The 12,576-nt window shown below is 43.4% G+C and overlaps 1 protein-coding gene across 1 annotated transcript in view; it reads left to right on the forward strand.

Moving 5' to 3' along the window:
• LOC145401315 (5-hydroxytryptamine receptor-like) overlaps positions 1 to 12,576 on the forward strand; it is a 229,125-nt gene that overhangs the window by 144,745 nt on the left and 71,804 nt on the right. The window contains exon 3 of the mRNA XM_080273640.1: positions 8,627 to 8,736. Coding sequence (XP_080129766.1) covers positions 8,627 to 8,736 — 110 coding nt within the window. The remainder of the gene's footprint in view (positions 1 to 8,626; positions 8,737 to 12,576) is intronic.

A 12,576-nucleotide genomic window follows, 5' to 3' on the forward strand; every position in this document is an offset into this window, starting at 1 on the left:
GGGTATGGGGAGTGGCCTCCTGGTTCCAACCCTACCTTGGTCCTAACATGGGCGGTGGTCTACCACTGGGCACAATTTCGTGTTCCTAGGTAAAATACTTGTCTTGCCTCCTGACAAAAACTTGGTCTGGAGGGATGTCAATCGCAGTACAAAATTCAATTTCCCTAAGTATAGCACTGGCCGTGCATAAGTGAGCGTCCACACGTGCCCTTGAACATATGTTATCATCACAGCTGACAATATGTTCGGCTACATGTATACAGCAGTATGTGGACAGATGTATGCAAATATGTTTCAGTGCAGCTTCGAACACTGGCAGCGGAGACGATGGAATAAGTGTGTCCATACCAGGCACCTGAGACTTCATCATTATGTTGCCAACGTGATCTGGACGCTGCTGTTCCCAGCATGTTTGCAGCGTGTTTGTCACTGTGTTGCTTACATGTTGCCAGCACTTGTTCGAGCACTCGTGTGGACGCGCAATAATGTTGGTGACCAGAGCGCCAAGAGGCCACCGCGAGGGGCGGACCTTGGAGGTCCCACGCTGCTTAACATTTGATCCTGATGGAAGTCTTCTACTATGCAAAATGTCGTTTCCTATTCGCTCCTGCACACACCGAATTACCAGAAAACGCGCTCCCCAAAGAACCTCCTTCTTCTCCACCACCAGCCTAGAGAAATACCATGCCTCGCCCACTCGGTAGAGTGAGAAAAATTAATTAATATCCCCCACCCCCTCTTCAATACGTTTCCACCAGCAAGAAACGCAACCTACCACATCCCCACCTTTTTCCTCTCTATTTTCCCTGTCGGACCCAATTATCTCCAAATCGCCACGCAGCCACCAGCATTCTCAAGCTTCTATGAATGACTCTCAGTTGAATTAAATAGTCTTGGCTTGGTTGGGGTTGGGACAGAGTACTAGAGTTGTCCCGATCATGAGAGAGATAATGGCGACATTAGTAACATTCTCTCGCTCCTGTATTCACTCTCAGCTAAGTAGAATAATTTGGCGTTAGCTGGAATACTAAAGACACAACCATCAGTGGGTTAACAATTTATCATTCCCTCATGCACGCACCTAGAAATATGATAACAGCGAGAAACTATCTGGTTATTAAATATTCATGACAGCTATAGTCGTTCAGTTTAACCTGACCTAGTATAGCCATCTCCCTAGCTTCAATCTTGAACTGTAATAAATTTGTCCAAGAATATGATACAAGTCACGGAGAAGTGCTGAAGGAATGATATAGTCATAGTATTGTCTTATTCTGCCAATGAGTCCCAGAAATATGCAACAAAAGAATGAAAACCTCTGTAAGGTGAACTAACTATAATGATCACTGTCACTTAAATAAAAGGTGTTTCCTGTACACCAGGAAACCATTTACTACGCTGGGTGGTAACCATATAACCAAATCATGGCGCCTGGTGGTTTAGTGGGTAATTAAGGCGCTCCAATCGGATTGAGCCGGTGAAGGTTTACATCCAAGGGATGGTTGGGCTTTATTGCTCACGTAATGCCAGTCAGGGATGAGTGAGGCTGGTCACTCTCATCTTAAATGTCAGGACCAACTTGCCTAGCCTCGGGCTCCTACGCTCCTCATGGGGCAACTTAAGACTGGATGATGGATGGATGGATATCCTGGTATACAAAGGAGTTGCACAAGTCACTGGCGAACACGTCTGTCATCAGTTGTCCAAAGGATACAAATTATCCTTCCAAAGGCAACCAAAGGATTTCTGTAAAATCGTCTGGCGTCAGCAGAAATAATATCCCTAAGCTATTATTTGCTCGGTAATGGGTTCAAGGTGGAGATTTTAAGCATTCATACTTCAAAAATAATTATATTCTACCTTAATACACTAAATTTAAGTGCTAAAGCTACCAGTTTCTGTACTGCAATATTATGCAGCAACTAATCCCCACATACTTACCCTAACTGGTTCATCTACAACAAATCCTGTTAGAACTCGCCCGCCCCTCTTCACACTAACCCACTATTATATTCCAAGTCCGTCGCACCTTCACTCTTGCTTCTTATGCAGTTTCTTCTTCCTGCCCTCTCATTCGTCTTTCTCCCTTGTGAGGCTTAACTTGGTCTCTTCTGATCCTTTGCCTCACTATCCATTATGTATACCTTATCAACTCCCTCTGTCCCTTCCATCTTCTACGTTTCCTTTCCTTTCTCCTCGTTTCTTATCCTTTCCCCTCTCCTATATCCGGCCTCTTTCCATTCCCCTTCCTTCCTCCTTGCCTCTCATTCTCTCTCCCTCCCTTGTCTATCTCTCTTCCCTTCTCTTCCTCCCTGTCTCCTATCCTCTCCCTTTCCTCCCTCCCTCTCTCCAGGCCTTTTCTCTTCCTTCCTCCAAGCTTATCATCCTCTCCCCACCCTCGTCCTCTTCCTGCCACTTAAGTACACACTTCGCTCCCTCCCCGTCCTCCCAGTTCCTCCCCTTTAAGCCTGTCTTCTACTTTGCCACACCTCCTTTGGTCCCTTACCCGCTCCCTCACCCCCTTCCTCCTCTCATTATTAAAGCCACCCTCCCTACCTGCCTCCATCACGCCCCCCTCACCTCCATCCTTGCCACCCTCCATCTCTCCTCCCGTCAGAGCCTACCACCCTATATCTCCACCCCCTCTTCCCCGGTTAAGCCTACCTCCTTGTCTGTCCGTCTCTCAGACTTTGTCCTTCTTCCCTCAGCTTACCTCCAACCCAACTTACCTCCCCCTCAGCTTACCTCCCCCTCAACTTACCTCCACTCAGCTTACCTCCTCCACAGCTTATCTCTCTCAGCTTTCCTCCCCAGCTTACCTCTCCTCCCGGCCTACCTTCTCCCCAGCCTACCTCCTCCCCAGCTTACCTCCTCCCAAGCTTACCTCGCCTCCCAGCTTATCTCCTCTCATAGCTACCTTCCCTCTTAACAGACCTCCACTCCCAGCTGACCTCCCTTGCAAGCTTACGTCATTTCACCTCAGTCAGATCACTAGTCCCTTTTCCCTTGGTTACTGGTACAGTAGCTTTGGCCATGTCTTATGCCGTAGTTTTAAAGATGTTTCTGTTTTTTGTTCTATGATTTATGTTGATTTTTTCTGCTGTATAAATTACCTCGTACCAGAACATGGAGGTTATTTTATCGATACGATTAGGTTATGCTGACAATGCTCTCCCCAGTCTTATCACAGAAATATTTGAACAGTGTCTTACGGTTCAGTAGATAGAGCTAATCGGGCTGTGTTCGAGATCATGTCATATTAATCTCTTGATTTCCGGTGCCATCCATTGTTATTTATACTGGCTGGTACCAGACGACTTTATTTATAAATGCCCCATTGTACTGTAGGGGCTTATGCTTATATTTAATCTCTTCATTTCGAAAACCCTGTCTTACGATGCATACAGTAATATCGCATGGAGACAGCAAAAAAAGTTATAATACGTCATCAGACTGAAAAGCTAAAGCAGCATATTTTGGGCTCATTAAGCAAGGACACACATGGGACTGTTGGGCGTAGAAGAGTAATGGAGACTCCCATTTTCTACTTCATTGTTGTAAACATAGGATTCAATATAAGAAAAATCTGAACTCCACCTCGCTGCTGATTGCGTTGGCTTGGTGAACGGTGTGGTGACGTATGGATCTACATATTAAACCGTTCAATCCGGAGACGTATTTTGCGGTTGATTTTATTTGGACGAGCAAGACTTTTGGAATTGGAAGTGTTTGGTATAGCCTTCATTAACCCGTTCGCCACCAAAGGGGTTGAACGTGGTCTTTCAGAGTGATCTATGAACTTTCAGACAGGCAGCTTACAGATTATTTACGTAGGAGTACATTAAGGAGTACATTATCAGCTGCTCTTGTGTGCTTATAAAGAGGCTACTGAAGACTGCGGACAGAGTTAAAGGTATGGCATAGCGAAATCAGTGTTCAGTTCTTTTACTCTAATGACCTAATATGCTAGATTTCAGTTGCTACCTCCTGACAATACTATTCAAACTGGAAAGCACCCATTGCTGTGGAGGTGCTGGTGAACGCTAAATCCGAACTCCTTAGTTTGAAAAGTCTCTCCTAATTCGAGTAAAATCGTCTGGAGGTGACAAAAACATAATAAAGAATACATCACCGGACGGAAGAGATAATATATGCAGAAAGCCCATGTAGAAAAAGTATGTGCAATTAAAAATGTGTTTCAATATATTTTTCCATCTGTGCTGTAAAAACTGCTTAGTGAACACTACTTGATAGACAACACTCCAAGTCTACATTCATAGACATATAAGGAGAGGATCTTTGCCCCTCTCCCTCCACCTCCTCTTCACACCTCGCCAATTGTTTCCACCCCAACGCCTCTCGCATCTTGTTTCGTCCTTCCTCCCCTCAGGTGTCACCATTCATCTCTCCTCCTCTCCTCTGCTTCCTCTTTATAATCGCAGATATTGTTCTTAACCCCCCCACCCTTGTGATTTTTTCTTTTAATTCTTCGTATCCTTGCTATCCATTTATTTGATTGATGAATTACCTGTCCTTTAACAAACACCCTCGAAAGGACCAATAGCCTATATGTGTTGTTGTTTGTTTTCCTTTGTATTCTTTTGCACTCCTTTATACTCAGTGTAGAAGAAACGTCTCATAATGAAGAGACAAAAATTCACTCCATTAACTTTCTCAGAGCAAGATGTCCGTAATTTGATGCATAATCGTTTGGCTTTGGCAAGAATAGGATTTAAAAATATCATCGCGCTTTCATTATTTAACATTCCTCTTATTGTATCCTCTCCATCCTAAGTGCTTCTGCTTCTGTCTAAAACTTTATTCCTATCGGCGATTTGCTTTCACATGAAGGAACTGGGCCACACCCACAACTTCAGTACTAAGTCATGGTGTCATAAAATTCGATAAACCATAATTGAGAGGCAGAAATGAGTCTCCTTGATTAAAAGTGAAACTGACGCTCCAGTCTGATTGCACCTGACCATCAGCTGAGGTGAAAGGGGCTGGGGATTTTCCTCAGGCTAGAACAAAAACTCTATTGTCCTTTCTTTTCCGTCCCTCTCCCTGTCCTTGTTTCTCTCAGCATATTCCATTTCTCTACCTCTCTACTGTCTAATATTACGATATTTCTTTTACATCCACATATTACATGAGTAAGGAGTTCAGGTATTCCCACGTGCTTGATATCGTGTCTTAACATAAAAGAGGCTTGACTGGTACAAATGGTAGAATGATACCCACCGACGGAAATGCTTTATTTTCCAAAACAACAAACATTTCCACACGTGGTTGTAACTCCTCTCTACCTGATATTCCTGCCATCATTTGCTCTCTGGTAGTAATTATGCCTTTCTTCATTATTTTGTTCTTTCCTCCTCGTTTCCCTTTCTTCCTTTCACTTTTCTGCTTCGTCTGGTTCTTGTGATTCATTCTCAGCTGAAGGAAGTCCTCTCGCTGGAATACATTATTAGAGTTGTTCCGAGCCTAAGATGGTTAATGGTCACTGCTCTTGCGAAATGTATTTTTGAATTCCATCTTCATGACGGCGTGCGTAGCATCCGTCTCGTAACAAACTCTCGCCCCTTCTCTCCCCAGCTCTGTAATGCAAGTGTTGACCGATACTCCCAGTCCTTCATGTATGCAACGGATCAGCTCTGTAACTATCTTCCTCTTTCAGTATTTCCTTCTGCTTTTGACTTCCAGTCTTTTAAATGGATGTGCCCAGGTATTTAAAAATAAATGGATCTTGAATTTGTTTCGCTATAATTTTTTCCTGGAGGGAAGAGTTTGCGGGCTTCTAATCTTTGGTTCCTTCTTCCTTGTGTGAAAAAAGTATTAATACTCAGTTTCCTTTACTCATTCTCAACTGAATAAGATCGTCCGAAATTTCCTGGAATAAAATACTACAGTTGTCCCGACTGTGAAAAGGTTAATGGCACTTGTATTAACAGTCTTAGGCTTCCGTAATAACTCGGCTAAATAGAATCGTTTGATGTCAGCTGGACCAGAATACTCTATTTGTCCCGGCCATTAGAGGTTTAAATGTGCCTGTCTTTTCCCCTATATTGTCTTCCAGTGGCCTCTCCCCTCACCCTTTCCCTCTCATCAACCTTGTTTTCGCAACTTATCCCTCCCACATATCAGCCTCAAGTGGATCGTTGAAGTTCAGTCTCTCGTGCTCTTCTTTTTCTCTCCAAACCTCCCTCTGCTTTCACCACATCCCTCATTTCCTCCCTCTTTCCCCTAATTCTCTTCCTTTATTCCTTTGTTTTATTCCTTTATTCCTTATTGCTCTTGCTTCCTCTGTTGGTTTATCACAAGCAGATTGTTGGAAATTTGCCTCTCGTACTCTTCCTTTCTCTCTAAACCCTCTTGTCCTCTCACCAAAACTATCCTTCCCTCTTGTCTTTATGTCTCTTCATCGACCTGTTCCCTGACTCCTTACCTTCGGTATCTATACAGATTTGTCACAAGAAGACTTATTAGAGACTCTCTCTTGCCCTCCCTTTCATCTCCAAACCCTCTTGCCCTCTCACCACATCCCCCTTTCCCTCCTTCACTTCTCTCTGTAATCCTCTTCATCTGCCCTCTTGTTATGTTTCCTCACCTCTTATTTCTGGTGTCTCATCTTTAGGTTTGTCACTAGTGAATTTTGGTTGCACGTCCCTCCTCCTCTCCCAGCCATACTGTCCTCTCACCACATCCCTTCTGCGTTATCTGTCTAATCCTCCTCATCCGCTCTCGTTCAATTCCCTCTTGTCTTTACCTCTCGCGTCTCTTTAAAGTATTTGATGTGAATTGCTGGCGATGCATCTTTCTTGAATTTGCTTTTCTCTGCAGACATCCTTGTTCTCTCACCTCCTTCCCTATTTTAACTTCTTCATTTGCTCCTATGTTTTACTCCCCTACTCCTCAGCTCTGGTATCTCCTACATAGATATGCTTCAAGTAGGTCAATGGTTGTCTGTTTGTTTTACTCATCCAGTTATCTCGTCCACTCACCACATTTCTCCTTCATTTCATTCCTTAGTCCACTTAATGTACCCTCCCGCTCTTACTTCTCTTGTCTCGTCTGTAAATTTGACACAACTGAACTGTTGATTGTTTATATCTCTCAGCTCTTCTTACCCATTCTGTAGGCTCTTTCCTTCTTTCGTACATCCGTTTTACCTTCCTTCTCTTTCTGCTCCTTCCCATTTTCTCTTCTCTGGTTCCCTCATCCTAATTCAGGTATATGGATGAGCCCAAAGTGGATGGTTGGCCATTTGTCTCTCTCAACTTTTTCTTCCCCCCTCTCTCCACGTTCTACATTCCTTGCTTCTTTTCTCATCGCATTCCTCCTTTCCTCTTTCTCTTTTTCGTTTTTATAATCCTCCTGTTCTTCTCTCGTCTAGAATGAGCCAACAGCCGATGATTTGGCCACTCGTCTCTATTACTCTTCCTTCCATACCTTTATCCACCCTGCTTATTTCTCAGCACATCCCTCCATTCCCCTTTCCCATATGCCCAGAGTGGATGGTTGGCCAAGTATCACTCTCACTCTTCCTTTGCTCGCTCTACCCATCTTCATTCTTTCTCACCCATTTCCTCCACTCCTCCTCCTCCGCTCCTTTCTCACATGCCTCGTGTCTAGTTCCCTCTCCCTTAACTCTGGCTTAAGGATGAGCCCAGGGTGGAGGGTTGGCTGTTTGTCTCTCTCACTCCTCCTACGCTCTCTCTCTCCACGCTCTACATTCCAGTCGTCTCTCTCCCCTCATTCCTTCATTGCTGCTTTGTTTACACATCCTCACATATCCTCTCTCTCGTTCCCTCAATTCTTACAGCTGGGGCCGTATTCATAATTCTCCCAAGCACCAGTACTCAGTAGGATTGTTTGTGTATACGTTTGTCTTCGCTCATTCCGCCACCAAGTACTTCACAGAAAAATCATAGTGAAAATTAGTATCAAAATTCGAAGACCAAAACGATCTGTACTATGGTAAACTCTACTGGCGACTTGCACATTATGTAAATTGTCTAAGAACCTTCTTGAATACTCCTCTCTCTCTCTCTCTCTCTCTCTCTCTCTCTCTCTGTGTGTGTGTGTGTGTGTGTGTGTGTGTGTGTGTGTGTGTGTGTGTGTGTGTGTGTGTGTGTGTGTGTGTGTGTGTGTGTGTGTGTGTGTGTACGAATTAGCTGAAAGTAGACATGTGGTTGCTTGTCTCGTTTTTCCCCCTTATCTGCCCATTCTGAAGAAATCCTCTTAAGCCAGCCCTCCTTTCCTTTATGCCATCTACTGTGCCTCGCGTTCGTCCCCTCATCCCTTAATTCTTATATCTCTTACAAGGATTAAACCCATCCGTCCGATAACGTATTTCAGTTATGTTATTCTCCAGGCTATTTTATTTACCTGTGGATACACCTTCCGAGTTGTAGAAGTTATAATGTAGCCTTTTGTAAACACTTCACTACGAGAGGCCATTCCTAAGCTGTCTTTCTCACTCATTTTCTCCCTCTCTCCATATTGCACCATCGCTTTCGCCTATCGTCATTCCCATTCTCCAGATCTCTTCCTCCCTCCATACCCCTGCCCATCCTCCCCTCGCCTCACGCTCTCCCTCCTCTTAATTTTGTCTTCTCCTCCACAGATCAGTCGTGAGTGGATCCTGGGCCCCGAATTATGTGACATGTGGACTTCAAGCGACGTTCTCTGCTGCACCGCCTCCATTCTCCACCTCGTCGCCATAGCACTCGACAGGTAGGAGGACCAGACCTTTTTTTTTTTTTTCCCAGTTCTCTAACTTCGCCCGTGGACTTCACACCCCGTTTCCTAAGGCTCAGCAGTTCTCATGCGTGTCTCATTTCTTGGCATGTCAGAGAGGTCGACAAAGGCTTGCAGTTTGGTTGATGATGGATTGTAGATCGGTTAATGGGCAATTGCTGATTGGTTGATGGGAAACTGCAGATTGGTTGATGGGAAATTGCAAACTGGTAGATAGGGAATTGCGGATTGGTTGATGGGGAATTGCAGATTAGTTGATGAAGGAATGCAGATTGACTGATGAAGCAATGCAGATTTTGATGAAGAAATGCATATTGATAAATGAAGAAACGCTGACTGACTGATGAAGAATTGTAGACTGACTGATGAAGAAATTTAGACTGATGAAGAATACAGACTGGTTGATGGGGAATATTGTTAGTAGGCTGATGAATTAGTATTTTAGACTGACGTTAAGTTTAATGGCGGTTGAGTTGGGATTTTTGGTAGACTGGTGGGGAGTTTTCTTTTTTGTATCAGACTTTGGGTATAGATTTCGTAGGCTTGATGCTCCGTTCCCTGAGGTCCAGTAATTTTCCTCCGCGCCATATAAGTTTATGTCACCACTTCGACGCCAGTCACCACCGTTCATACTGAATACCTGCAGCTGCGTTAACGACAAACTAGAGGTAAACTGATGAAATTTGTTGGTAGCTGACGAGGCACTGCGGGTAGAAGGATTAGTTTTTTTTTTTTTTTTTTTTTTTTTTTTTATGTGTGTGTCCAACTTTGTGCATAGAGTTGATGGCTAGTTCCCTGAGATCTAGCAGTTCTCGTGCGTCCCACTTACCTTAGTACACCACTCAGGCCCTAATACGCACCGTCAGTACTGTATAGATTTAAAGCTGTCTCATTCAGGACTGGTGTACTTGTGTTAGTGGGGCTGTTTTTACAACATGTCTGTGAATCTTGTGGAATATCAGAAAAGCCTGATTTTAGGGAAATATCAAATCACCAGACTGTTCCGTGACACAGCCTTGGATCGAACTCACTTCATTTCGGACGTTAATTTTTGATCAGGTACTATGAGTGTCATGGTCAAGAATAATTGTTGCTGGTAGCTTGGTGGGGAGCTGTAGGTAGGATGAAGATGAAGATGAACTGTGGGTAGGTTGATGATGATGATGATGATAATGATGATGATGATGAGGAGGAGGGGGGGGAGGAAATTTATGTCAGCTGATGATAAACTCTCGAAAAGTTGAGAGCAGTTTATAAGTAGGGTGATGAGAAACTTGAGGACGATTTTCATATAAACAAGTTAGGAGTTGCTGGTGTGCTGACAAAGAGGTTCAGGGAAGGAAATGACCTCTAGCTAATTATAACTTTGGGATACGCTGATCATACACGTTTTGTTGGCAGAATAATACGAACCTGAATAATTATGTATTACACGTACTACAGGGATACAGTTTTTAAGGTGCTGAAAAATAAAGCTGCAAAATGTGATGAAAACGATGCATAAAAGTAACAGGGAGTGACTGGCAGTCCAAAGTACGTGTGCCCTGCATCTAGTGTTCGAAACCCAGGCTGTGACGGACATTTAGATCTGATGGTGGAAGTATGCCCTTCATATGTTTACGTATGTTTGCACACTGTCGGTTTATTAATGATATATATATATAGCATGTGACAAATACAAGACACACGGAAACATAATTATCAAAAAACATCGCTTTTCACATGCATCACACTCCCAATAGACAGTCCTTCCACATTTATACTTCGCCAGCATGGTAAAAGTTTATTTCTGGCTATCACTTTTCCTCCGAGAAGATTCCGTCCTGCAGTAGACTAAGTAATGTTAAAGTACGTTGGCATAAGAGGGAAAATTTTATTGGTGTTGTGATGCAGTCTAAGCCTTCATATTCTGCAGTTAATGAAAATGGAGAGCCAATTTAACCTTATCAGCCAGAGGCCGTCTTTTTCTGTTTAATCTTACTTCTCCTATATTACTGTATGTAACTTGGGAGAAAACTGTCACTGAAAGGGTAAGAAATATTTACTATTAAGCCGATGTACCAGGAAAGACCTCTCTAAAGTTCAACCAGCGCGTCAGGTGATAGTAGGCACAAAAAGAAGCAGGTGTTCTCGAGTACATTGTGTTAAGTACCGTCATGTTGCGGGGAGCGATTGAATGATTGCTGCAAGTGATTAAATAACAGTTGATGACGACCACGTAAACACAGTGAAGATTTGGAAAGAGCTTTATAACCCCTTCAGCCTCAGCCGGCATTATTATTTTATTCATGGTGGTGCCAAGCGACTTTGGCTGGGGAACAATTTTCTTAGTCTAGTGGTTGCATATACCATTCAGTGATCCCTTTATAGAATGGATAATCGTAATGATACAGCCAAAAAGCAAATGGAAATTACAGAAATGAACTTAATTCCATTTTTAAAACAAAGCAGGATGCCGACTTGGAAAGGAAAAATGGTGAAACAAAAAATTAAATTAAATTCATATACACTGCTAAAGCATGTACCGATAGAACCGATAGAGTAGCAGCAGTGAACAGAGAAAGTATAGAAAGCGATCGCGGAATGGTGAGAAGTTGGGTGGTACTGGATATCAGAAGAGAGATGGGCAGGCTACTTTAAAGGAAACAACTACTTCAAAGGAAACAACCAAATCTCTCTCTCTCTCTCTCTCTCTCTCTCTCTCTCTCTCTCTCTCTCTCTCTCTCTCTCTCTCTCTCTCTCTCTCTCTCTCTCTCTCTCTCTCTCTCTCTTGTTTAGGCCACAAGTTTGTCACAAAAGTCCAAACAAACTGAATCGCTCCTAAACATGATACAAACCAGCCAAGAGAACAAGTCACAAATATCGTAGTGTAAGCTCGACAACAAACCATACTCAAGATATCAACATGTGTTTGAGAAAACTTCAAAATACTGTACTCGGAATTTTTGTGGATATCATTTGTTTTCGTTCCTACTCACTCCTGCCGATATTATTTAGCTGAGGTTGGCCTGTGAGGTGGAGTCAGAATTCCGGAGGTTTGAACTGTGTGTCAACGAATGCGTGGCACATTTTACTGGGATATGTTGCCAATACTTCTTTCGTGACTTCTCCTTCCTTGTTTTATGGACCCACCTTGTCCCATCATTAGTCGGTAAAAAAAGATCAGGATGATATCGACGACGACGACGACGACGACGATGATGATGATGATAAAATCATTGGCGGCAGAAGGTTTCCTAGTTACATAACCAATTCATTGCATTGAACCAAGGTTGGTGTATTTAATTTCCCCAGACGATTTTATTCAGAACCCCACACACTTGTGAAGTGCCATCCCTCAGACCTACGAACCTCTGGTAAACTAACACTTAGTTTAATTCATCTATGTGCCTCTTCTGCTATGTTAGGTTGTTCCATTCCTGTATCCATGTCAAGTTCCCCCCAGTTCCGCAATTACAAGCATGCTATAAGCTTCGAGAGATATAAAAGCGCTGAGTTTATTTGCATTCCAGTGGATGGAGATGGACCTCCCTATGGTAGACATATCACGGAATCTAGGTAATTGAGAAATCAATTACAAATTATAATCATTTACAACAAATTCTCTGAATATAAGGATATTGCTCTAAACCTGAAAGCTGCCCGTAAACGAGTAACTGGAGGGGACTATGCCTCTTGTAAACTGTCAAGTAGTTCGATTTCTTCCCGGGACCTATTAATCCCGCGGCGGGTCTGGGGTGAGTGGTCCATATATCACGGCTCCTCCACGTCAGCCTTTCCATTAGCTAACAGGAGCGTCGCTAGAGGGCGTGGCTC

The sequence above is a fragment of the Coenobita brevimanus genome, chromosome 55 (genome assembly GCF_032717465.1).
Source record: "Coenobita brevimanus isolate Jiangsu-jjx chromosome 55, ASM3271746v2, whole genome shotgun sequence".
NCBI classification, from domain to species: Eukaryota; Metazoa; Arthropoda; class Malacostraca; order Decapoda; family Coenobitidae; genus Coenobita; species Coenobita brevimanus.